General features: G+C 47.0%; 1 protein-coding gene and 2 long non-coding RNA genes across 4 annotated transcripts; 2 read left to right on the plus strand and 1 right to left on the minus strand.

Annotated features, from left to right (window-relative positions):
- Positions 1 to 2871: 2871 nt before the first annotated feature.
- gpn1 (GPN-loop GTPase 1) lies at positions 2872 to 9369 on the minus strand. Of its 2 annotated transcripts, none has more exons than XM_076978699.1 (14): positions 9155 to 9369; positions 8452 to 8545; positions 8036 to 8075; positions 7858 to 7924; positions 7724 to 7761; positions 7543 to 7621; positions 7261 to 7355; positions 7065 to 7110; positions 5996 to 6142; positions 4357 to 4439; positions 4135 to 4174; positions 3857 to 3947; positions 3617 to 3718; positions 2872 to 3326 (listed from the first exon to the last, which is right to left on the minus strand). In XM_076978699.1, the coding sequence occupies exons 1-14, from the start codon at positions 9332 to 9334 to the stop codon at positions 3235 to 3237; spliced, it is 1194 nt and encodes a 397-aa protein (XP_076834814.1). In that variant the 5' UTR covers positions 9335 to 9369; the 3' UTR covers positions 2872 to 3234. The 2 variants fall into 2 exon arrangements, with proteins under 2 accessions (XP_076834814.1, XP_076834813.1); XM_076978698.1 differs by having other exon boundaries at positions 3617 to 3721; positions 9155 to 9368.
- A 75-nt stretch (positions 9370 to 9444) lies between these two features.
- Positions 9445 to 10587, plus strand: LOC143480838 (uncharacterized). The gene is made up of 3 exons (XR_013121897.1): positions 9445 to 9506; positions 9870 to 9944; positions 10044 to 10587. It is a non-coding gene; the product is annotated as an uncharacterized LOC143480838 (long non-coding RNA).
- An 858-nt stretch (positions 10588 to 11445) lies between these two features.
- Positions 11446 to 25931, plus strand: LOC143481044 (uncharacterized). Its single transcript, XR_013121946.1, has 5 exons — positions 11446 to 11643; positions 19024 to 19103; positions 19303 to 19459; positions 24413 to 25095; positions 25533 to 25931. It is a non-coding gene; the product is annotated as an uncharacterized LOC143481044 (long non-coding RNA).
- Positions 25932 to 27138: the final 1207 nt, after the last annotated feature.

Consider the following 27138-nt stretch of genomic DNA (forward strand, 5'->3'; position numbering starts at 1 on the left):
TGCAGATGTTGTTAGTTAGATGTTGCAGATGTTGTTAGTTGTGACCTCACTCATCCGCACTACAGGAGCATGACCTCACTCATCCCGCACTACAGGGGCATGACCTCACTCATCCCGCACTACAGGAGCATGACCTCACTCATCCCGCACTACAGGAGCATGACATCACTCATCCCGCACTACAGGGGCATGACCTCACTCATCCCGCACTACAGGGGCATGACCTCACTCATCCCGCACTACAGGAACATGACCTCACTCATCCCGCACTACAGGAGCATGACCTCACTCATCCCGCACTACAGGGGCATGACCTCACTCATCCCGCACTACAGGGGCATGACCTCACTCATCCCGCACTACAGGAGCATGACATCACTCATCCCGCACTACAGGAGCATGACCTCACTCATCCCGCACTACAGGGGCATGAACTCACTCATCCCGCACTACAGGAACATGACCTCGCTCATCCCGCACTACAGGAGCATGACCTCGCTCATCCCGCACTACAGGGGCATGACCTCGCTCATCCCGCACTACAGGAGCATGACCTCGCTCATCCCGCACTACAGGAGCATGACCTCGCTCATCCCGCACTACAGGGGCATGACCTCGCTCATCCCGCACTACAGGGGCATGACCTCACTCATCCCGCACTACAGGGGCATGACCTCACTCATCCCGCACTACAGGGGCATGACATCACTCATCCGCACTACAGGAACATGACCTCACTCATCCCGCACTACAGGAGCATGACCTCACTCATCCCGCACTACAGGAGCATGACCTCACTCATCCCGCACTACAGGACCATGACATCACTCATCCGCACTACAGGAACATGACCTCACTCATCCCGCACTACAGGAGCATGACCTCACTCATCCCGCACTACAGGAACATGACATCACTCATCCCGGACTACAGGAACATGACCTCACTCATCCCGCACTACAGGAGCATGACCTCACTCATCCCGCACTACAGGAACATGACATCACTCATCCCGCACTACAGGAGCATGACCTCACTCATCCCGCACTACAGGAGCATGACATCACTCATCCCGCACTACAGGAGCATGACATCACTCATCCCGCACTACAGGAGCATGACATCACCGTCCTAAACATTGGCCTCCAGTGCATCGCTGGGCCCCGCACCCAACCACACACCCTCCACCCAACACCACACCCACCAACACAGCCCCCCGCCACCAACACAGCCCCCCAACACCAACACAGCCCCCAACACAGCACCCAACACCAAAGACAGCCCCCCAACAAAAAACAATCCAACCAAAGACCACCACAGTACCCAACACCATCCCATTACAGTGGTCTATCCTACAATACCCAACACAGCACAATCACACTCCACATTGCAGAGACCATTACAGGCACTAATGCATACAGATGTTCCTTAACATCAAAGGCCATTCACAGAGGAAGCTGAGAGACACCAGACCCAACAATGCAGACGAGCTGAAGGCCTCTATCAAATCAACCCAGACTTCCATAACACCTCAGCAGGGCCACAGGCTGGTTGCAAACAGATCGAAATAGATCAGTTTGTCATGAATCCATATATGTGCACATAACTTTTTGCATTGAATTGCTGAAATAAATGGAACTTTCTGATTATTATTATTATTACACCTGTAGGTTTATTATGCAAGTAACCTAGTTGTCCTGGTGTCGACTGCTTTGACCTAAAGTTACTCATGCTCCATAACAGGTCCTGGTCTCCCTGGTCCACGTTCTGTACGGGTTCTGCTCAACCACAGCTGTTCCTTCCACACCAACCATGTGTTGCACAGTACGACAGGCACCCAACATATACCAACTCGTTTAACACAAACGTGCTTAATGAACTGGAATCTTGCATGAAAACATGAACATGAATATACATATTTCACAAGGCTCGTCGACATCTTCTGGCAAGGAGGCGTATTTTTATGGCTTGGCGATGTTCTTTTATCCATTCTGTTCCCCGCGTCTCAGACACGCTGTTGCAGTAGGCGTCCTGACATTTCCTGACAGACTCAAATTCAGCGCTGGTTCATGTCACGACTCCTCTACATTCTGTTCTGAGAGATGCGTGTTCCTCGTTCTGAGTGTGTGTGTGTGTGTGTGTGTGTGCCAGCACCACCACCACATCTCCATAAGGTAGGAGTAAAGTGAGAGGCCCGCGTTAAATACCACCGCCGCGTGACTCACTGCTGCTCGGCAGACGGCTGCCGTGGTTACCTTCTCTGTACGACCCACACACACACACTTCAGGAGATGAGTCACCCACGCAGATCCAAAAACACGGCGAAAAAGCATGAAAGAGCACGGGAATGCCACACCGCCCGTCTCCATGACAACATCACACGACCCACAGCGGCACCGTCAGCGTAGTCTTGAGTTTTGCCTTCCAGTCTTCACAGAGACACTTGCAGCTTTGCCATAAACAAAGGAAAGAGTTCCCATAGACTTGTGCCATTGTCTGAATAACACGTCTGACATGATGGCTGACTTTGTTCTCTAGTATGTGTACAAAGTTAATACAAGACATGTAGCATTCTCATGACCAGAAAGGTTTGAAGCTGTAAGCTGTTTGCTCTCTGCCCCAGTGTCATGTCATGCACGAGGAGGGGGGGGGGGAGCTCGGGCGCCCGCAAGCCCACGCCCTCCTCCGTCACCCCCCCCACCACGAGGGTGGAGGAGCAGCCGGGGAGCACTGGTGTCTCCACGCCAAGCCCGTCCAGGAACATCTGAAGGCAAAGCAGCGCAAACCTGAACACGGCACAGTGGAAACCCTGAACACCACGGCAGGAACTGCAGAACTCGGCACCTTACAGACAGACGGAAGCGCTTTTAGATAAAAAATATATTTTATTGTCTGGGTAAGAAAATCTAAATGTTGCAGTCCACACGTGAGCTTGGACAAGCGCAGTGATGCAGTGTGTGGTTTGGTTTGAACAAAGGACAGACACAGCGGGAGGAGACATACCAGACCACAGCGTATATAAATACAAACAAATGAGAGACCACAATGTCCACCGCACACACGGGAGACTTCAAGAAGGACGCCCTTTCTAAAAGCGCGGTTGCTCCGGTGATTTTGCACTGTGCCAAAACATCACAGCTCCGTTGTTACGCGTCGGTTATGGGACGCCAGGCCACTTCTCCGGCCCAAAGTCCAGAAGGTCAAAGGTCAAAGGTCTGGGCTTCCCTGCTGTCATCACTGAGACTTCCTGATGCGAGCTTGAACCAGCTCCTTCCTCTCCTTCAGGAAGCTCCCGAACGACGGCTCCTCCTGCCTCTGCTCCGCAGCTGTGGGGAGGTCAAAGACGTCAACGCTACCACCGGAACCGCCGGGTCCAACAGCCGTGATCACCGCGGCAAAGTGATGTAACTCGTTATTCTCACCTTTATCTTTCTAAATGTTTTTTTTTAAAAGTGCGGAAAAGAGGCTAAAATGCCCCAAATCAAACCCAAACGCTGCCATCCGGCACAGCGGTGTTTCCCGGGCAACGTCTCTCCAAGCAACAGCAGGTGCTGGGCTTTGCCCCGCCCTCCCAGGGCGGCACAGAGGGAAGCGGCGGGGTGTCCAGTGGCGTTACCTTGGTGATCGATGTCATCAGTGTCACTATCCATCTCCCCTTCGTCCTCTTCGGGGTTGCCGCGGGTGAAGATCAGATCGCTGGGACCGCCCACGTCCGCAGCTTCTGGAAACAAACAAAAACACAGTGCAGCATTATATGTTCCCTCCCACAGAGCTGTAACCCCGCCCCCTCCCCTCAGGTCCGTCTGGCCCGTTAACTCAGGAGTGATGAACGTGAACCCCCGTCTGACTGCAGTACCTGGGTGCGGGGCTGTTTCCATGGAAACTTCACCCATGTCCTTGTGAAGGCGCTGCATCTGTTCCTGCTGTTTCTTGGTCTGAGCGTCGGCCTAAAAGGAGAACACGACATCCTGGCTGTCGGGTCCCTTCAGCGCTAAACCGACCCGCACCAGAACCGCCCCCCGCAGGGCCGCACGTAAAACCGCCCCAGCACTGGCCTAATCGTGCCTCGTCTCAGAACACCAACGTTTAGGTCCGTGGAGTTTGTGTCTGGGGTTCACACGCTTATGTACTCACCAGCTCCTTATGCAGACGCTCGTATTCAGGACGATAATCTCTGAGAGACAAACAACATCGCTCAGTCAGTTGATGTTGAAAAGCAACCAGGGCAAACAAGATTCCTCCATCATCTGACTGGCTTGCATATTAAACACTGACTCAACTAACAGGAGGGTTAAGAACTGGCGTGTATTAGGGTTCTGTAGCTCCAAAGGACAGGAGCATCGCGTGAAGTCTTACGTTTCATATTCCTCGGCAGCTTCTGTGACCCGGACGAAGAGTTCCTCCAGTCCTGAACCCGTCACAGCTGACACGCCGACGACCTGCAAACGCACGCAAACACTTCAGGACCTACAGGAACATGTGGCTTTCGTGGGGATTTCGCACGCATGTCTAGTTCAAAGAGGAACTTCAGCAGTTTAAGCAAATTATTACTCCAAAACACAGAGAACCTTCTTTCACGAACAAATAAACCAAAAGACAAAAATAGCTGCGACCTGCATTTTAGAACACTTCAGATAAAAATGCTAAAATAATCAAAATAATGGTTCTGGGTTTGGGCAATGAATACCAACAAAGTTTTGCCAAATGTCCTGGCTGCTATAATCAGTGACATTTTACCATCATTCGACTGCATTGACCAATCAAAAGTGAACAGCTGGTCCTCCTTGTTTGTAAGACACTTTTTTGCATGTCTCCGTATCTTTGGAGTGAGAGGCGTTGAAGGATCGGATGGGAGGAGCTTGTGTGATTGACGGGAGGGGGGAGGGGCCATTCAGTTGGGATTTTTAACAATCTTGCATCATACTTAATCTCAGATTAGATACTGTTGGAATGATTAATGGATCAATCGTGGATTCTGGCATGACAACAATCTGAGATTATTGTTGGAGTTGTTAAGATTCTCCAAGATACATTTCGGTGATGTTTCCTCAGAGTTATTACAGATTAATCCCACAACATTTCACAACAAGTCTAGATTCAAGTCCTCTCTGCTGTCTGACTGGAACGAAATTCCTGAAGCCACACTGAAAAACATCCTTGTGCTTCACTTCAGTTCAATCCTGAAATATGACTATAAAGACGATGTTTGAAGACATCTAAAAAGTAATGTACATGACAATGCGGTATTAATGTCCAACACAGAGGACATGGAGACACATTTGTGGAGATGGTCAGAGAAAGGCACGTTTCTTCATAGGATTTGAGTGTGTTCTAGAACAACAGACTTGCCAACAGAGCAGAAATTCCAAACGTGAGAAAAATGTGAGGGAAAAAAATAAAGGTTTAGGGGAAGTGAGCAGATTTGGGCCCCGTGTCACAACCGGTTTCACGCCAGATATTTGATGTTTAGGACACTTGGCAGACACCCTTGTGCAGAGTGACTTGCAGAAGGGTTGTGGTGTCAAATTCATATCCTCACGTGAAAATAGGCCAGTTTTAAAACTGCCATCAGGCCCAAGACCTGACTAGAAAGACAACAGTAGGAAGTGAGAACTACATCTAAGTGCTTCAGTGAAGAGTTGAGTCTTGAGTCTTTGTTTGAGCAGCCAGTGACGCCGTGCAGTGGAAGTTCTTTCCAGCACCTGGGTGGCATGAGACGCCCCTCATCATATATGGGATCATCTCAGGAACCTCGTGTAGCAGAACTGAATTAGCCAACAGTCACCAGCAAGGACGAATGGCAATTTGTCTAAACTGACATTTGTACCGTATCGTGCCTGCTTTTGTATCACTAATAAAAACAAATACATCAAAAACTGATGCCAGATCAGTTGGAACATTGCCTACATGAACCCAGTGTACAATCTATCCTGGAGGTCGAGTAAAGGGGGTGTGTGTGCAGCTCCGTATGGATGTTGAGATGTGCAGATCTTACCCGCAGGTTTGTGTAGAACTCGTCCAGCACGAGACTCATGGAGCGGGTGAGGTTGCTGACGTAGGACGTCTCCTGGTTCAATGCGTCCTGGAAGGCCTCAAAGTCCTGCATCCACTCCACAGCAAAGCCGTGGTCGATGATGTCCGTCTGGGCCGAGGATCCACACGCAGGAAAATGAGAGTTTCTAATCCGCTAACACTTCGGTTATAATTCATTAATTATTACATTATTAATGTTCAAACTGAATGCTTCCCTTAATTCTAGCATGAAAAGGCATAAGAGCATGTGATCTAGTGAAGGTTCTCGTTAGTGATGGTAAAAGTGGGGCTTTTGGGAGATCGAATCAAATGAAGCAATTGATTCGGAAAATGATTCGATCTTGTGAAACGTTCTTGTGTCACACGCCACAGTGACATCTAGTGGGCAACCAGGGTATAAATCCACAACTTTTTCTTAACAGAAACAGAAGTAATGTGTTTTTAATTAAATATGACATGAAATATTCCCCCATACCATATTGTGTTCCTAAATACATTTTAGTCATGAAAACATATTTTGCAGAGAACAGGGTTGTTTTAATGATTAAGATGTATTTTTCATTATGATACAATAGTTAGTCAGTGGATTGATATAGCGGACATTAGTCATTTTACATTGCAAGGTAGGGAAATCAAATCAAATCTGATTATTTATATTTATATAAATACAAATATAAATAAATATAGTTATATTTATTAAATATTACAAGCAATCAGTAAACATTCTGATCTCAGACCAGCTGCTTGAACTTAAGTGCGGACTAAAACGCGCAAAAAGGTTCGAAACGTATTGAAACAGCGTGACGTAACGAAACCCGTTTTAGGAACAGTCACGTGACTTTCCCGTTTTGATAGGGACTTTGAAACAGTGTTTCGGAACACTGTTCAAATGAATCGATACAGTTCGATTCTGCGTTTCGAATTTGACATCACTAGTTCTCGTATGATCTAGTGAAGGTTCTCGAGTGATCTAGTGAAGGTTCTCGAGTGATCTAGTGAAGGTTCTCGAGTGATCTAGTGAAGGTTCTTACCTTGTTCATGACCACAATGAAAGGAAGCTTGGTTTTGTAGAGGATGCTAAAGAACAAAACAAGCCACAGTCTGTCAAACAGCTGAACCACTTCAGTCCATCAGTCCTCCTGCAACGCTACATCTCCAGATGATTCAGGCCACATTAGAAGTGGTGGAAACCAGTTCAGTGTGAGAAACGCACAGAGAAGCGCTGACCTGCAGGCGTAGAGCATGTTGGACATGAAAGTGACTGGATTCACACAGCGGGAAGTGTCCATCACATACATGATCACGCAGGGGAAAGATGATGCCTGGAAACACACACAGACGCACAGACAGACAGGCAGACACACACACACACACACACACACACACACACACAGACACACAGACAGACAGACAGACAGACACACACATTTCAAGTTTTCCTTACCTTTAGAAATCATATAAGACTTATTTATGTATATATTATACAATAATAAAAAACCCTCTACATACGAGAGCCTCTGTAATGATGGTTCCAGATGCCGACCAGGTGAACACCTCGATCTGTCCTGGCGTGTCAATCAATACATACCTGCAACGGTCAATCACAGCTTAAGGGACTGTGCTGTTAACACTAACAGACCTCAAAGCAATATATTGCCCAGCACTGTCAGCACGCCAGACAATCACTCACTTAGAATCATTTTGCTTTTTCTCAATGAACTTCATAACCTGATGGGACCAAGAAAGAAGAAATATTTTTATTCACAGCTAAACCTGCATATAGCAAACAGTGACATCAACAGGCCGCTCCTAGATTGACTCTACCTGATCAAACCTTGTTGCAAACAAATTCAAAGATGTGACGATCCCTCCATTTGGCCCTAATCCATACCTGAATCACCGAGTCAAAGAGTCAATGTGCTTTAGTGTCATTCAATAGTAGTCAGAATTTAATTAAGGTTGAAAACAACAACCATATGTAGTGAATTTCAGAAAAGGATACTGCTTCATAACTTCTTTGTAGTTGACGGTGTCTCTGATATCTGCACGTAAACACAACAGGAAAGAAGTGGGTTCAAGACTTTCATTGCCCCACACGGGACCCCCATCGCCCCACACGGGACCCCCATCGCCCCACACGGGACCCCCATCGCCCCACACGGGACCCCCATCGTCCCACACGGACCCCATCGCCCCACACGGGACCCCCATCGCCCCACACGGGACCCCCATCGCCCCACACCGGAGCCCCATCGCCCCACACCGGACCCCCATCGCCCCACACCGGACCCCCATCGCCCCACACTGGACCCCCATCGCCCCACATGACTCCTCAGTGTCACTCTGCTTGAACCGACCAGCTATCGTGTCATGCTCATTAGTTTGAAAACCAAGTGACGGAACCATCTAGTTCGTTACCGATATTGGCTGGAAACGGGACTTCATGAACTGCAGGATCCAAATTAATAACATAGGGCGGCGTCTTCTGGGAGTGAAGGTAGGCGGTCAGTCGCTGGAAGAGAAGCACAAAAAACGTCATGTTAATTGTAGTGCTGGTCATGTTAATGGTAGTGCTGGTCACGTTAATGGGAGCGCTGGTCACGTTAATGGGAGCGCTGGTCACGTTAATGGGAGCGCTGGTCACGTTAATGGGAGCGCTGGTCACGTTAATGGGAGCGCTGGTCACGTTAATGGGTTAATGGGTCAGTCATCATCATCTCTTACACGTATACCAGTTCCACCCACACCGTACACATGAGTCTAGTTAATGGTAGTGCTGGTCATGTTAATGGTAGCGCTGGTCACGTTAATGGGAGCGCTGGTCACGTTAATGGGAGCGCTGGTCACGTTAATGGGAGCGCTGGTCACGTTAACGGGAGCGCTGGTCACGTTAACGGGAGCGCTGGCGATGTTAACGGGAGCGCTGGTCACGTTAACGGGAGCGCTGGTCACGTTAATGGGAGCGCTGGTCACGTTAACGGGAGCGCTGGTCACGTTAATGGGAGCGCTGGTCACGTTAATGGGAGCGCTGGTCACGTTAAAGGGAGCGCTGGTCACGTTAATGGGAGCGCTGGTCACGTTAATGGGAGCGCTGGTTATGTTAATGCTGTGCCCATGATACCTGCACGAACGTCGTCTTGCCCGATCCCGCCATGCCGAGCACTATGAGACACACCGGCTTCCGCTCCGCGCCGTGTTCCGACGGTCCGCCGTGTTCCGAGGCCGAATGCTCGCCGCTCCCGTCCGCCGTTGTTGGGTTTCCCGACACTGAACCGTCACTCTCCCCCGGAGCAGCCGCCATGTTCGCGTCCAATATATCAGCTCACTGCCGTCAAGCAGGTCGCGCTGTTGTCGTAAACTGCTGCAAGATTTAAAGGAAGCACCTACAACCTATAACCACGAGATGGCAGCAAAGATCTGGTTAGGAACAACGAGGCGCTTCATGTTGGTGGAGAGTAAACTTCCTGGAAGAAGTATGTGTTATGTTACCACATATGTTTAATAAAAACCCTGTCTCACCTTTCCAGTGGACGGTTGTATCTTATTTTTGTCACATACAGACCTTCTTCTAGGGGGAATGGCTGATTTCTGCTCTTCCAATTGACTGCTGTCTTCTGGACTGTGATTGATATAATTTCCAGGGTCTGTTCAGGGGCACCTGTGTTTTCCTCTGTCTGTCCCTGGTATTTCTCCATTTCGTATTTCGTGTTCTTCCCTTTTGGTGTTTCCGTCACATGCATCTGTCACGTCTATCACAGCTGCTGGCTTCTGCATCTTGTCTGATATTCTGATGTTGTTCATTCACTTGCTTGTCTGATCTCTTGCATGTATTCCAGCCAGCGTCCTGTTAGTGGTAGTGGGTTTTCTCCAGGGCTCCTGCAGCCAAGGCACACAGCCTGTCTGATGAGAAGGTGCTTTGACTCACCTACAGTGTTTACTGCATCTTCTTGTCCTGTATCTTTTCTACATGTACAACAGTCACTAATATGCTTCAACATGTCTTCCTGCAGGATGAGCCAAGTACCAGATCTCTGTGAAGAATCTCCATTAATCTCCTCCAGATGAGACAAAAACATTGAAAGACAGATCAAAAGTGAGATTAACGAGGTACTGTGGTGCTGTACTGTTGTATAGTACAGTGGTAGTACTGTGCTGTAGTACTCTACTGTGATATTGGACTGTTGTTCTGTACTGTGGTAGTACATTGTACTGTGGTATTGTAGTACTATACTGTGGTATTGAAGTATTGTACAGTGGTACTGTAGTACTGTGGTATTGTAGTATTGTACTGTGGTATTGTAGTACTGTGCTACCGTGATGTACTGTCATATTGGCCTGTACTGTGGTAGTGTATTGTACTGTGGACTGCAGTAATGTGGTATTGTAGTATTGTACAGTGGTACTGTAGTACTATGCTGTAGTGCTGTACTATTATATTGGATTGTAGTTCTGTACTGTGGTAGTGTATTGCACTGCAGTACTGTGGTATTGTAGTACTGTACTGTGGTATTGCAGTCTGCAACCACTGTATATGGTACATGTCCACTCACTAACACTTTGAGAGCTAATTAAGAATTTACAAGTTAATTAAGGTTAATTGAATAACAAGACACTGAATAAATGCAAATATGACGTCCCTCCTGCTGTCCCTCCTGCTGTCCCTCCTAGTGCATCAGTGCAGATGTCTACAGTATCTCCTGCAAGTGATGCAATTGACTACATCAGAGAAATCAAGAGAAGGGTTGCTGATAATGTTCTTGAACACAGTTGGAGATGTTTCATTTCTTCTGCGGGTTCCTCTCCCTCAACACATGCATCAGTGTGGGCTCGCAGGACTCTGCTGCTGGTACTGTGGTTGTTCTTCCGTAGAAGAAGGGTGCTTGCTTAGCTGCTGATGAACTTCCTGTCTGAAATGTCCTGTCTGTGGGAACCGTGCATACATCACTACAATATGTACATTGACTACATGTGCGTATTCATGTGTACACACACTGGTAATATAAATATCCTCCATTACAGTAGATCCAAAAGTGCAGTGTGCCTCTCTCTGTTGTTTACATACAGCACGGTCCAAATCCAGTTTGCATCTGTGGCCATTATCTTGTACCTTAAGATACACAGACCACCTAACGAGGTCACACAACTGTTGGCCCAGTTGCCGCTCTTTCTATGTTTGAGGTCGGTGGTTTGTTGGAAGCACCCAAAAACAGACATGAGAATGTTTTTATGAACACAGAGCTTCCCACGCTTCTTCTCCAGGACCAACACAAATGGTTTGTTCTCGCCCTGCGCTGTGAACACTCTGGTTCCAGAAGCAGACAGGAGACCAACGTTCTCCTGACTCACCCACAGATATTAGGAAATGTTTGCTAAAGTTGCCAAATTCAGAATGATGCTACAAAATAAACATCTTTTCAGAAGCCATAAGTACAATAACAAAAAAATTACTCCAGAGTAGGCAAATGCGGCCATTTAAGCTCTATTCAGTTCACTAAGTTCTTATCTTTGACCACCTGATCTATGACTTTTAGCCGATAAGCCAGTAGACGTCCTTCAAACCCAGTGGTATCATTTAGGAAGTGAAGACAGAAAGAAACAACTCTGGGAATGGTAAGTCTAATGTTTAGAATACCTCACATATTCTGGTAAATGACCACTGACTGATGAACTGTCCTCGGCGTATAGCAGCTGTTTCCTCCGCGCATGCTGGAGGTGACGGATCCTGAGAGATTTATGCTTGTTTTCTGAGCCGCGCCTGGTTTGAGGGCTAGTGGAGGTTTTGCCCTTAACCACTGGCTCAGACTCTTTTTGTGTGTCTTTCCTCGTTATGGTTACCGCTTGTACTGCAAGATTAGAAATCTGTCATTAGAGCAGTTTTACTGCCCCACAAGCCCCCTCTCTCTCAGCTGTTATTTCTCTACAACATTTCACGTTCTGTGGGCAACTAGCCCTCAGCAGAGCCCGCGTTAGCCTTTAGCTAACATATATCTGCTTCCACTAATAGAAACGTCCAGGGTTAGGGCTAGGGTTAGAAACGTCGGATAATTTCTCAGGCTGATATGCGTCTGACAGCTGAATGAGGTTCGTTGTTTACCACGTTGATAACGCAGGTAAGGAAGGAAGAGGATGAACGCTGAGGACAAAAGCAAAGATTTGAAATGACAAATACAGACGTTTCGTCAAAGTGTGTCTGCCTCTTCTGAGCTCTGTTGCAGTTTGGGACCATCCTGATGAGCCCTGAGCACTATGGGGCCTTTTTGGGAGCCGGAGAACAGTCGACAGTCCTTTTACATTTTCTAACTGTTTCTGAAGTCCCCCAGTTATTAAAAACGTGCATTACGTCATGCTCCATTATACTGCTGGCTGTGTGGTTCTAATCAGAAGGCTGGAGACCAGATTTGACAGTGAAGGACAGTTTGGTTTTTTCGTCACTGCATTTGGCTCAGGGTTAGGTTTTACTCCAGCATAAATTCTTTTGGCCAGAGAGGCGGACAGGCAAAAGTCGAACTACGCCGAGTGAATCATAACTTTGGAGATCTAGGGTTACTTTTTAAACAGGAAGCAGTAAAAACATCACGGCCTCCACCCCACGATTATCTGCAAGTTCTCTGATGGAGGCTGGAATAAACGTGCATCACTACGTGCTTGTGCATGAAGCTTTGCAATGTTGTTGTTCCTGCTGCATCAGGTCCTGACCTTCTAGCTGTAGTAACTCAACTATGGAGTGTTAATAATGAGAAGAAACGTAGCACCACACAGACACGTACTGAGAACTTCTGTCAGAGCCTCCCTGGTCCTCAGACTCAGCTATCGCACACCGAGTCATGGAAAAAGGAATTGGGCATGTGCTCTGGATTTATTCTGGGCAAACCTCCCTGTGTGCGGATCCTTGTGGAGGGGGTTCTGCTCGCTCTCAGCTGTGCCGAGCCAAACTCCAGTCTCAGGGGGACACGGATGACCTCTGGGGACTTGACTGGATTGAGGTTGCGTTGAGTGTTTTAATTTAGCACTGATACCACAATAGAAAGTACCAGTATTAAACAACCTGGTTTACAGGGGGGAAAGGGCTTCTAGTTGGAGCGTAGCCCTCACGCAGGAATGAGCTCCAGATTAACACCGCACATCTGCATCTCCTCGACTCCAGCGGCGTCTGGAACACACTCCTTCCCCGCTGACCTCTTCTGAACCACTGCTGTCTCCTTTGGCAGGTGAACTTCATGACTAAACCAGGTCAGCTCCCTGACTTGTCAGCAAACGTTCCATGTTGTGTTTTTTTCTCCAAACCTCCAGCGCTGGGCGTCCTGCTTAACAACGCCGGGGCTGGAGGTCGTGACCCGAACCCTCGGCTCACTGAAAACCTTGGACAAGGTCCTTCACCCTCCATCTTGAAAGGCTAGATAAGTGAAGTTGGGTTTCATACACAGCAAATCTTCGGTTATTTTCCAATATTCCATTCAGGAACTGAAGAAAGACAAAGATCACAGACCTTTGAACCACAGAGTAACCTTCAAAGATTTACCTCATTGGGAACCTAAGGGCTTTACGTAAGGGACTTCAACATGTGCCAGGAAATTACCACAGCTGAAACTCAAATTAATCATCTCAAAAGTTCAAATTCATACATCTACATGTCATTCATATTCCCAAGAATAAATGATAGACCAGACCAAAATTTAATGAAATGGCATTAGATAAAAAAATAATGAATTCTCTTTTAATCTCTCCCTAGACAAATAAATGAATATGTTTCGCATATGAAAAACATTTTCATTATAATGCTTTGCTGATGATGCCGGTGATGGCGACGCCTTAGCGTGTTCGTTCAGGGAAACGGTTCCTCTGCGTGTTCCTCAGTGATGATGTCAGTGAGGCAGCGAGGATCCTCAGAGACAACACAGCGGCGGCCGCTCAGACGTGCCGGCTCACCAGTCCTCCCAGTACACTCACAGCTCACCAGTCCTCCCAGTACACTCACAGCTCACCACTCCTCTCAGTACACTCCTCCCAGTACACTCACAGCTCACCAGTCCTCCCAGTACACTCACAGCTCACCACTCCTCCCAGTACACTCACAGCTCACCACTCCTCCCAGTACACTCACAGCTCACCACTCCTCCCAGTACACTCACAGCTCACCACTCCTCCCAGTACACTCATAGCTCACCACTCCTCCCAGTACACTCACAGCTCACCACTCCTCCCAGTACACTCACAGCTCACCACTCCTCCCAATACACTCACAGCTCACCACTCCTTCCAGTACACTCCTCCCAGTACACTCACAGCTCTGGTGAGATGTTTTACAGGCAATGGCGAAAATGAAAATGCTGTTATAGGCTCACCGAAAAAGACTCGCATCAAGAATAAAAGTGGCGGCTCAGGACGGCCTTTGTACCGCAAATTGAGCTCGCAATGGTTTCTTTGAGTACGTCGGCCATTTCAGTTTCATCTTTGAATGGACACTTCACTGCGGTGGTCTGCTTCCCCAACTGTTGTCCTTGGATGGGGAGAGTTCGGTTGGTGAAGCCGTAACCTCTGTGTGAGGGACAGTGGTGTCGGTTCCCCTGGAGGTGATGGATGTGTGATAACCCACACAGCTTCCTTGTGTTAGCGATTGTTTTAGTACTCCTGAACAACTTGGTGAGGGGATTTATTTCATAGCTTTGACATTTATTTCTACATTTTGATTCAGTGGAATGTCCTTTCCTAAGCAAACATCATGCATTATCTTATCATTTTTTTGTTGCACGGACGATGCATCTGTATCTGAGTCTTGCATTGATGTGGAGATACTTGGAAATTAAAAGCTGTTAGTTTCTTTTGCTGAGGTTTTATGGATACCATCAGTCTAGACGCTTGCTGATATATGCAAATTCTCCTCGTTAGACGCCAGCACTGCGCGGCTGTTCTCCTGGGCTCCATTTGGCCAGCCTGAGCCGTTTATTTTGGTCTCCTTTTGCATTTCTGAAAAATCTGAATGGGAGAAACAATGTGTTGGTGGCATATTTACTGCTGTGCACTCAAACACCCTCCTAATATCAGCCATTCCTTCCTGCACATCTCATGATGGAAGAGTCCCCGACCAACACAGGAAGCGGTAATTCCATCCACCGCAGGAGGTAACCTGTGGATTTAACAGGATGCACAACGCTGATTCATATCGCTCATGACGGTCCCGACTGTGGTCAAAGACCTCGCAATGTTGGAAGGAAAATGTCTCTGTGTGGAGAGGGTCTCTGTGTAGACTCTCTGTGTAGTGTCTCTGTGTAGAGTCTCTGTGTAGAGTCTCTGTGTGGAGAGGGTCTCTGTGTGTAGTCTCTGTATAGGGTCTCTGTGTGGAGTCTCTGTGTAGGGTCTCTGTGTGTAGTCTCTGTGTGGAGTCTCTGTGTAGAGTCTCTGTGTAGGGTCTCTGTGTGGAGTCTCTGTGTAGGGTCTTTGTGTAGAGTCTCTGTGTGTAGTCTCTGTGTAGGGCCTCTGTGTGGAGTCTCTGTGTGTAGTCTCTGTGTAGGGCCTCTGTGTGGAGTCTCTGTGTGGAGTCTCTGTTTAGGGCCTCTGTGTGGAGTCTCTGTGTAGTGTATCTGTGTGGAGTCTCTGTGTAGGGCCTCTGTGTGGAGTCTCTGTGTGGAGTCTCTGTGTGGAGTCTCTGTTTAGGGCCTCTGTGTGGAGTCTCTGTGTAGGGTCTCTGTGTAGGGTCTCTGTGTAGAGTCTCTGTGTAGAGAGGGTCTCTGTGTAGAGTCTCTGTGTGGAGAGGGTCTCAGTGTAGAGTCTCTGTGTAGAGAGGGTCTCTGTAGAGGGTCTCTGTGTAGAGTCTCTGTGTAGAGAGGGTCTCTGTGTAGAGTCTCTGTGTGGAGAGGGTCTCAGTGTAGAGTCTCTGTGTAGAGAGGGTCTCTGTAGAGGGTCTCAGTGTAGAGTCTCTGTGTAGAGAGGGTCTCTGTAGAGTCTCTGTATGGAGAGGGTCTCTGTGTAGAGTCTCTGTGTGGAGAGGGTCTCTGTGTAGTCTCTGTGTAGAGAGGGTCTCTGTGTAGAGTCTCTGTGTGGAGAGGGTCTCAGTGTAGAGTCTCTGTGTAGAGAGGGTCTCTGTGTAGAGTCTCTGTGTAGAGAGGGTCTCTGTGTAGAGTCTCTGTGTGGAGAGGGTCTCAGTGTAGAGTCTCTGTGTAGAGAGGGTCTCTGTAGAGGGTCTCTGTGTAGAGTCTCTGTGTAGAGAGGGTCTCTGTGTAGAGTCTCTGTGTGGAGAGGGTCTCTGTAGAGGGTCTCTGTGTAGAGTCTCTGTGTAGAGAGGGTCTCTGTGTAGAGTCTCTGTGTGGAGAGGGCTTTTGCTGTTCTACAGCCGATCCCAGCCTTGCTGTCTCCCTCCGTCACCGAGCACATCCCTCCATCGCGGGGCGCCCCCCTCTGTCTCCAAGCCTCTTCCTCACAGTCCTGGTCCATATGTAGGAAACACTCAGCACCATCTAAACAGACGGAGGAGCACAGATGTGATGTCATGATGCAGACTTCAAACACTGATGTCTGTTGTTGAGCTCACGGATCTCCCTTCCAACTATTACCCCCCCCCCCCCCCCCCAACACCACCCCGTACCCCACCCGGGGGAGTGGGTTCACCGTGCTGTGCACTCTGCCTTTCTCACGTTCCACATGCTTACTGTGAAGCAAACTGTGTGAGTCAAGGGAGCAGTTAAAAAAACCTACGATGATGGATCGATTTCTTCCTCGTGGGTCTCGGAGATCGCGCCGCTCTCGTGAGACCCCGAAACGCGAAGACACTCGACCTCGGAGTTACATGCCCGCTGCTTTTACGCCTCCCGCGCCGATCTGCGCCGTCGCTGTGCGTGATTGTATGAAGCGTGCGCATATGGACGTGCTTAAGTCTCAGTGTGCATCCATCACGCTTCCAGCAGCCGACCGTAGTGTCCAGAATCTACATGCAAACCGAGGGGAATTGATGTGCAATAGAAACACTGTAACTCTGTATAAGCATTCAAGCTAACTGTGATTCATTCACATCACTGGCCCGGATACACACTGGACAACACGAACTCATGAACACGCAGGACGGTTCAATCCCCAATTCAACTCTTTTTTTTCTATTTTGTTACTGACATTCTGGACATTTTAAGTGGAAATAAAAATGACAGTAAAAAGAGCGTTTAAGACTCGTCGGCTCGTTATCTGTGTCGGCCCACGTAACCTTGTTGAGGTGGTTTGAAAGCCGCTGGTGTCTCTGTCATTACCCTCACTCCATCCTGACAGTGGAGCAGAGGAGAACGCAGATGTTAGTGTAGGGTCTGGAGCTGGGACCGGTCCCCTTCTCTTAGTGTAGGGTCTGGAGCTGGGACCGGTCCCCTTCTCTTAGTGTAGGGTCTGGCCTTCTTATTTAACAAATCATGTTATTTACTGAACTCAGATGGGACTCCAGTGGCCAAACGATTGCATTATGTCTTCACTTAAATTCCTGTGATGGAGGGACAGAGAACGCCTCTGGTCCGTGGGAACATCTCTGCTCTGTGGGAACATCTCTGCTCTGTGGGAACACCTCTGGTCCGTGGGAACACCTCTGGTCCGTGGGAACACCTCTGGTCCGTGGGAACACCTCTGGTCCGTGGGAACACCTCTGGTCCGTGGGAACACCTCTGGTCTGTGGGAACACCTCTGGTCCGTGGGAACACCTCTGGTCCGTGGGAACACCTCTGGTCCGTGGGAACACCTCTGGTCCGTGGGCTGCTCTGTCAGGTAAGAGCTTCAACAGAACATCCTTTAATTGTATTTGGAACACATAAAGGATTTTCCTCGGTGTTCTCTGTGGAGCCATTTTAATTCATTTTTGTCACAGGAACTCAGATGCAGGCGTTCATTAGGGGCCACAGTGTGGAGTGTGTGTGGGTCTGCAGCAGAGAGGGAGAGAGAAGAGGTAGTTGTTAGCAGGAATAAGTGAACAATAGTTGATAAGATACGGGACGTTTTGGGGGCGGGACGGGCCAGTGATCAGCAGGGCACTGGCGCTGTGGGAACAGAGGGGTTAGTGTCTACAGCTCTGCCCTCTTCTCAGCTGCCTCAACATTGACCTCCACTTCATCTTCGCAGCAGACAGCACGGATGTGGCTCCAGTGCACTAAACAAACCCGGGACTGGGCAAACGTCAGAAGATAGGATAAACAAAGTAAGAGATCTGGGAGCTGTTTCCTCATGATTTAAAATGAGAGATCGGGGCGGAAGGTCCTGATAACAGCTGTTCGGAGAACATCCTCGTGCTCAGACAATGAGAGATCTTACTGGAAGGTCCTTATAACGGCTGTTCAGAGACCAGCCACATGCTCAGACACTAGTGAGTTAACGTCTGAGCGCCCGAGTCCTGTCATCATCCCTATCATTGCTCCACCCCCTGAACTTTCACACCTCCCTGCCTGACTGATGATGTCAGCAGACTTCCTTCACTATGTGAATATTGTTTGTGAGTGCAGCGTCGGCCAGTGGCGTGAGTCAAACAGAGGAGCCCTATTTGTCTTCCGTCAGTTATCTGTGTCCTTTCACTGGATCGCAGGAAAACACAGGGACACTCATCTGGAGGACAGCACGTACATCTACAACACCCCCCCCCCCCCCCCCCCGCCAACATCTATTAAAAAATCTATGCTTTCACCTCCCCACATCCTCAAATCTCTTTTTCCTTAGCAAATGTACTGAATTAATGACATCTGCAATTTCAGCTAAATCAGGGAAACGGTGCCCCTCACGACCGAGCCATCGTGCTGGATTTGATGAACGGGTCCACAGCATGTTGTGACGTCACCCCCATTTAATGTAAAACAGCTTCGCCTCTTTCCTTCGGGGGGGGGGGGGGGGGGCGAATGTCCTTCAAGCAGACAGCATGAGTCCGCACCTAGATCCTCTTCACCTTCTCCCCTGTCTACCACACCTCAGGTGTTTAAGAACACACCACCCATGATGCTGAGGTCCTATGGTAACCCTGTGGCCTTCTCCTACATCATCTAGGCGCTGGTGTACCATCTCAGTGGTTGACGTGGTTTCCTTCAGCCCGTCTCTGATTGGATGTACATCTTCTGGAAGCATAGGTGAGACGTGGCGGTAATAACACCAAAGATCCTGGGTTTGAATTCCAGGGAGCACATGTACTGTCATATGGATAGAAATGCAAATTGCCCTGGACAAGAATATTTGCCAAATACTTTAAATCTAAACAACACGCACTTGGGGTTTTTAAGTTTTGACCGTGTTTGATCGTGTATCTCAAACATCTCCACTTTGTTCAAGTCTTTTCCATCTGCAGCTGTAGAGAAGATGTGCACACCGCAGTGACAGATATGATGTGCGGGGGCTTCATGGGGGAGCACTCAGAGACGCACATCTGGAGAAGACCTTTCACCAGCTCACAGCGGGGTTCCTACGCCACGACGACTCTGCTACTGAGGTGTGTCTGAGGTGCTGGCACAGACAGAATGGGACCAGGGCGTTGGGAAAGTCTCCAGCCAATGCGACACTGGCCAGAGTGACAGCAAAATCCACCAATGAGCTACCAGGCTGTGGCTGACAGTGTACGCCTACCAGTAGCAAACCGTGACCATTAAACCTGGGCCCGCTACCCCCCCGAATTAGTTTTTTCCTCTCCTAATAAACTGCAATAAAGAATAAAGAAAAAACCGAGACGACAGTATAGCTTTAGAAGCGCAATAAGCAATAACATTTGTACTAGATAATTTGTTAAGCAAAATAAGTTTCCAAACAAAATAAGTTTTCACAGCTTCGTGGTTCTCAGAAGCGGAATATGTAAATGAGGACGTCAAAGGACTGAATCGAAACTAGCTAGCGGTGGTGCTAACGACAGCTAGCGTCGCCACAGCGGGCGGAAATTATCATACAGTTAAGCCCGCCCACTAAAAGGGAAGATATGATTGGTCAATTTTGCTCTCATTTGAAACTGGTATTGAGCTGAATTATAACTGCCAGGCCTTCTGTAAACGAACAGCGGGCATCACAGTCCTGATAGGGGGAGACACAGGCTCACTGGCTTCCACTTAACCCCTCACCTTCCAACACAGATTGAATAGACACGGGTGAATAATTTATTTGCTTATATTTTTGAAATTGTTTAGATGTCAATTGTAAAAGTAGATAAAATAAAATTGGATAATTGGCCCTGACTGTTCCCCACTGACGCCTACAAAAGCTACACTTCAACCTGTCTCAATATGTTTATAAAAGCAATAAACCACCCACCTTTAACGTGTACGCTAAGGTACGTCTTCTAATCGAAAGCAGTCCAATCCGGGGGTCACTGCAGTAACTAACCAGTGATTTTCGCGTCTTTGAATGCATGTGCAGGCAGGAAAGTGAGAGGGCCCGTCTCTAACACGGGGCCCCCGAGAGCGGCCCCTGTCTAGCCAGGGTACCGGCAGCTCCTGACGGGGAGGGGGGGGGGGGGGGGGGGGGGATAAACGGAAGGGTCAATAAGTTCATATGGAGAAAATACACCCCTGTCCAAAACCCTGAGCTCATTCTAGAAACGCACAGGGGCTGGATGGATGGAAAAAGCTGGCGGAGGAGGGAGGGTGGGGGTGGAACGTTGAGGTGGGGGGTGAGGGGGTTAAATTTCATCCCCAGGAAGGGGGTGAAGCCGTGTCGGGGCCGCCCGGCGGGGCAACACAGCAGTGTGAGCGCTACACTCTTGGCTGAACTCGACTGCATTGTGTGGGTGATCCTAGCCGTTTTCCCAGAATGCATTTCTACCATGGATCAGAGCAGACTCAGAGGCAACACAAGGATTTGCTGCTCAGACACCATCCAACTGAATTTAGTTCCTTTTTTAAGCATGTGCAGTTTGTTATGCATTTCTGAAAAAAAATATGCTTTTTAACACTTAAGAAACACTCTCAGTGTTTCCTACTTTGTCCACACTAGCTTGAACGTGTGTTCACAGCTTGAACACACCTGTATGTTATTATACGTTGACATCATGCACTGACATTTTCAACACTAGCCCAGCCACAGAATTTTAGAAAATTCTTGAACAGTGGGCGGGGCATCCTGCCATACGCCTCCCACCCCCTTGCTCCTCTCATCTCCAAGCTCCTCCCACCTAAATGCAGTTCACCAGCGATATTTTAGGACTTTTTAGAACACACAAATATATGTTTATTTACAACATTCACAGGACCATTCAAAATTCCCTCCAGAGCCATGTGACCAGATTATCATATTCCCCTCCATGCAGCTGTTCCTTACAAATGAAACAAGTTTTTTTTAAGTATAAAGTAAAAACAAAGTTATTTTCCAGGTCATAAAATAAACGAAAAACAGTTGCAGTAAAAATATAGTGCTTCACTAAGCACTTTTTCAGTAGTTCTGTATCCATACGAGGAGATCATCTGTTTTAGATATGAAAATGCCATTTTAATAAGGCAGATGTGCACCCTACATGTGGGAATCTAGTTTAATACAGATTTCCACCCAGACTTGTCACATTTACATTCATAATTCTGTCAGATGTGTTTGGAATTTCTGTTTTTATTAGACGTACAAGTCTAATAGGTCGTTCAGAGGTAAGTAAACTTAATGTGCCCTTTCTGACTGCACACTCGCAGCTAAACACATCAACACACATGCTGAGAAGTAATCTGAGCATCGGCTGCGTGTTGGGTGTGTACATGATCCTGGTGTAGGAGAAGACAGGACCTGCAAAGAGGTCAGAGCAATAGAAAACCAGCCAGACGCACAGAGTATGACCACTGTGGAAAACCAAGCATTTTAGATATTTTATAAATCCCATTCTTTATGACTAATTGTTCAGGTCCCAACGTGAGGATGCCGTGTGTTCTCTTACCCCCGACTAGGAGACCTAAACGAGACTGAGCCAATCTGTTTGTGAGACGGAGCTTTTCCGTGTAGTGTCTCAGACATCCCGCTGGTCTCTACAGCTTACCCAGACTACAGAAGCATCTTGATTTTCAATAAACAGTAAAAGTTGTATAGGATGTCTGTGCTGTGTGCTGCAATTGCTCACCATCACCCCCTACAGGCCAAAAACTTTATTATTATTAACCAATGGTTATTATTAGCTAATGGTTATTATTAGCTAATGGTTATTATTAGCCAATGGTTATTATTAGACAATGGTTATTATTAGCTAATGGTTATTATTAGCCAATGGGGTTAAGGCACACAATTAGAAGTAAAACTAAAAGTACATTTTAGAAGTGATATTTAATAAAAGTATAATTACTAAATGTATTATGTTTATCAACATAAGGTTTACATTTCTTTTCAAAGTTTGTGGACAGCAGATAACTCAAAATGTTTGTATTGATATTTGACACATGAGGATTACTTTCATGTAGAATTTCTGAATTCTATCTGTCAAAATCTTCACAGTTTGTTTCTATGTTTTTAGACTGTATGTGAATTTAGCCAGATTTACTTAGTGATGTCCACATTACCAACCTGAAGCAACTAAAATTTTGTCTTAACGTGATTAAAATCTGATTTCTCAGGACTTTTCAAATGTAATTTGAATCACGTCATGTGCAGACGTAGCTCTGATTCAATGATCATTTGTGCCCATGTGTGGGCTTAGTGCTGTTGTCATGACAACAACGGGGGAGAGAAACAGTGGTAATAAAATAGCAATGAAAGCTTATATTGTTATACTGAACAGTCTTGATTTATATTAATGTAAGTGTAAGCACAGATAGAATGATGTTCAGTAACAGGTTCTTTAACACAGTGATGCAATGCAGGCTTGTTCAAAACTTTAAAGGAGGTTGCCATTGCCCTGGGCCATTCGTTACGATTCCCACCATCCAAAGTGGTCTGGTCCGATGCATAATCTGAAAAACAGTCCCACGCCCTGATTAGACATGATGGGAAATGTGCACATCAGTCTCCATTTAAGCTTTCTCCCTCTTTCAGTCTGAGAAGACTGAATACAAACATCTGGTTGGCGATCTGTCCAGAGAGGATAGCACAGCTTTGGCGTTTGATACACAGCCAGTGGTGTGTGCTCACGGCAGTGTGAGGGGTGTTGTGTGTCTTGGCTGGTAGTGTTTACACAAGCTAAACTGTGGCTCACTGTCTCTGCAATGGTCAAAACAGTTTGGGTTTCCTTTACTAACATTTAATGCATCTGGCAAAGGGACAGCACATGTCACTGAGGGGGAGGAAGAGCCTGGTGAGGAAGACTGGTGTTATCTGCTAACAGATGGATGCAGTTAAGGGAAATTCTTCCAAACAAGAGCTGAGTCAAAAGCAAGAGGGTGTTGTTGCAACCCAGTACTGAGATCCTGTGTCAGTTGTCACAGGGCTATTACAGGGCATGAGGTGATTAAACTCAGACCAAGAATCAATGAAACAGCTGGGAAGACCTGGATGGAGCAACGGAAACACACACACACACACACACACACACACACACACACACACACACACACACACACACACACACACACACACACACACATTTTTAAAATTCTAGATTTAATAAAATTGTTAACACGGAGATGGAAACAACCTCTGTTATATTTGCAATTCTTGAATCTTCTCCTACAAGACCTCAGTTGTAGTATGAAGCCAGTTTTGGTATTACTGTAACCCTCTCAAGGATAAGCGTTTACATTTGTTTGTGCTATGCATGTGGGTCTGTGCTGCTGTATCTGGGGTCTGTTCTGCGGTGTGTGGGTCTGTGCTGCTGTATCTGGGGTCTGTTCTGTGGTGTGTGGGTCTGTTCTGTGGTGTATGGGTCTTTGCTGCTAGATGTGGGGTCTGTTATACTATGATAGCTTTAGGATTTCTTCCGTGGAGACAAGCAAGCAGCCCCGTTCCACAGCACTGTACCTTCGAGACTCTAGTACGGCTTGACTTTAACCACAATCCCTCAAGACACATGTGAAGACTCTTCTCTGCCCTGGCTCCCAGGTGATGAAATAACCTTCCTCTGGCTGTCAGTGCAGTGGAAACACCAGCTGTCTTCAAACAACGACTGAACACTCACCTCTTCACTGAGTCACTAAGCACTTAAACATCCAGTTATAAAAATGCTTGTACTGTCTTTCTTTATTTATTTATATAGCGCATTTAAAAAACCCATGTTGTCACAGAGCAGCTAATAGCTATAGTGTTGTAGACACTGACATATCTACATTTGTATGGGGGTCACAGGAGCCCCCACTAGACAGCTGTAATCACCGTGGACAAGAGCACATGGTAAAAGCTGTGAGCGTAATGTTTTAGCAAAAGATAGAAATGGACAGAAATGAGTTTCTTCTTCTCTGTGTCATACAGATATCATTGATTCACCTCACGCTGAGAATAAACACAATAAACAACAATATCTTCCTTTCTCTCTCCCTTCTTCTCTATTCCTCTTCCTGAGACTCTGACTTGCAGCCGTACCCTCGCCACGTTACAAACCGCGGGGGACTTTTGAGCGGAAGCGGCTGTGGTGGGGACGGAGGTGGACATGACCACATGACCATCCTGCAGGACAGGACACAGCAGAGCTGACACAGGAAGTGATGCGCCAAGCCTGCACCACACGCTGACGGCAGTTCCCGCACGTCCTGGCTCACCGGGACGGAGCAGGACGATTCATGGAAGGATTTGAGGCCAACAGCCTCACGGTCAGCTCGGTGGCAGGACACCAATGACCACTTCCTGTGGAGAATTCAGAAGAGCAGCGGTCTGCACAAAATCACCGGTTTCTTCAGCTTTATGTAGTGGATTAAGAAGGCTTAACGTTGACAGATGGACTAATCCAGGCTATTCCAGACACATTTGAAATGGAATGTACAGGTTGTTTTTGTATAATCGGATTTCTGGTGTACCACCAAGGCCCCCAGGTGACACTGAATTATTGTAAAAGGTTTTGGTGTGTATCTTTTTTTTTTTTTTTTTTTACCAATAATCACTCACTAAGTCTCCATGAGTATCACACAAACAGCGTAGAATGTTACCAGCCCTTCCTACCTAGAGAAAGACCAGATGCCAGGTGTCTCAGATGCAGTAAGAACCTTTCACAAGGATCTCTTCCATCTTCTTCAGCTCACTTGTTATTAGGTAATGACCCACACACTCATGGTGATCTATACACCCACACACTCATGGTGATCTATACACCCACACACTCATGGTGATCTATACACCCACACACTCATGGTGATCTATACACCCACACACTCATGGTGATCTATACACCCACACACTCATGGTGATCTATACACCCACACTCATGGTGATCTATACACCCACGCACTCATGGTGATCTATACACCCACACACTCATGGTGATCTATACACCCACACTCATGGTGATCTATACACCCACACACTCATGGTGATCTATACACCCACACACTCATGGTGATCTATACACCCACACACTCATGGTGATCTATACACCCACACTCATGGTGATCTATACACCCACACTCATGGTGATCTATACACCCACACACTCATGGTGATCCATGATTTTTTGCATGCTTCTACCCAAGACGATTGCATGCAAGAACCTACAAGCACCTGGGAGATGGTCCGGGGTTGGATGTGCCATTTCCACAAGAGGACGTGCTGATTCTAGCTACTACCTGAGGCTCACCATCTACACCAAAGAGACTACTGGGCCGGGAAACAAGGACCTTAAACATTATCTGTAGAACCATCCTGCGCACCACGGACTTGTGCTAACGGGCCGCCCAATGGAGGATGGGTTCCCTTTTGAGTCTTGGTCCTCCCGAGGTTTCTTCCTAATCCCCACCCTATAGGGAGTTTTCCTCGCCACTGTCGCCTTTGGCTTGCTCATTTGGGATCTGGACCCATACGATTGTAAAGCTGCTTTGTGACAACGTGTGTTGTGAAAAGCACTATATAAATAAATTTGACTTTGACTTTGACCCACACACTCATGGTGATCTATATACCCACACTCATGGTGATCAATACACCCACACACCCATGGTGATCTATACACCCACACACTAATAGTGATCTATACACCCACACATTCATAGTGATCTATATACCCACACTCATAGTGATCTATACACCCACACACTCATGTGCAGTATATCCCTACACCCCCACTAGTGAGCTGTGCATTCAACACTGATACACACACAAAGAGAACACAGATAGCAATCTGTGGCTTATTAATGACTCTGTTCAAAGTCTACTACATGACCACAGACCACTGCCTTTGGTAACATCATTATTAATAATTAGAGTGGTTATCAAGGGCAGGCCATATGTCCACCAAATGCTACAAATGTAATTGTAACATAGTAGGGATCAAAAGTCTGAATCCACTACCAAGACCTATATTTCAATATTTACAACTAAAATACAAAGACACGATTTAATTAGCTTTTAAATTAACATTCAATTTCAATGCGATTTTACTTAAGTTGTTTAAAGCTTGCCAATGTTTAATCTATCAAAGAAATTGCCATGCAAAATATATCTGAAAATCTCATCACCACACTACTGCTAATACTCACTCTTAATGGACTTGAGTGCTTTTCTCTATTTCATACCTTACCTCACACACGAAGAACAAGCTGTTCAGATTGGCTGGATTAGATTGGAACGTTTTACAGTATCTTTTTAATAGGCCATAAGTGAAGAGGATGTTCACTGCTGAGAAGTGTGTACAGGTATGTGAGCGGAGCCAGACGTGTGGTTTTAGCTCCTGTCACAAGCCTCCTCGTTTGGTGACAAAACACCTCGTGTGTGAAATGACGACCATGTCTGCAGCGTCAACAGTCTGACGGCGTGGCTTTTGCAGGTCCTCCGGTGTTTTCAAACGCTCAAAATTCTCAAAGATGAATATTATCAAAACTTATAGCCCGAGAACCTCCATGTTCATTACAATACTGCGTATTAGCAGAAGTACTGTGTTTTCAGATATATTTCACGTAGCAATGTATTCGATAGATTATAGATTTTCCAAGTTTTAAACAAATTAATGATAATAACACTGAAAGTAAAATGTTAATTAAAATGGCTGTCGGGGCTGTGTAGGTACAGGAACAACCATGAATCATGTCAGGACAACAGACACACACGTTAAAAATGTCAGTGAACAGTCGGCTGGTCTGTGTG

Source organism: Brachyhypopomus gauderio, chromosome 17 (assembly GCF_052324685.1).
Source record: "Brachyhypopomus gauderio isolate BG-103 chromosome 17, BGAUD_0.2, whole genome shotgun sequence".
Taxonomy (NCBI): Eukaryota; Metazoa; Chordata; class Actinopteri; order Gymnotiformes; family Hypopomidae; genus Brachyhypopomus; species Brachyhypopomus gauderio.

Excerpts from the sequence above, each read along its gene's own strand:
- gpn1 (XM_076978698.1), bottom strand. The coding sequence starts at position 9,334 with ATGGCGGCTGCTCCGGGGGAGAGTGACGGTTCAGTGTCGGGAAACCCA. Across the intron at positions 7,925-8,035 it reads TACAAAGAAGTTATGAAGCA|GTATGGATTAGGGCCAAATG; the intron begins GTATCCTTTTCT and ends TCGGTGATTCAG. Across the intron at positions 4,440-5,995 it reads AGTTCTACACAAACCTGCGG|GTCGTCGGCGTGTCAGCTGT; the intron begins GTAAGATCTGCA and ends GTGCGTTTGCAG.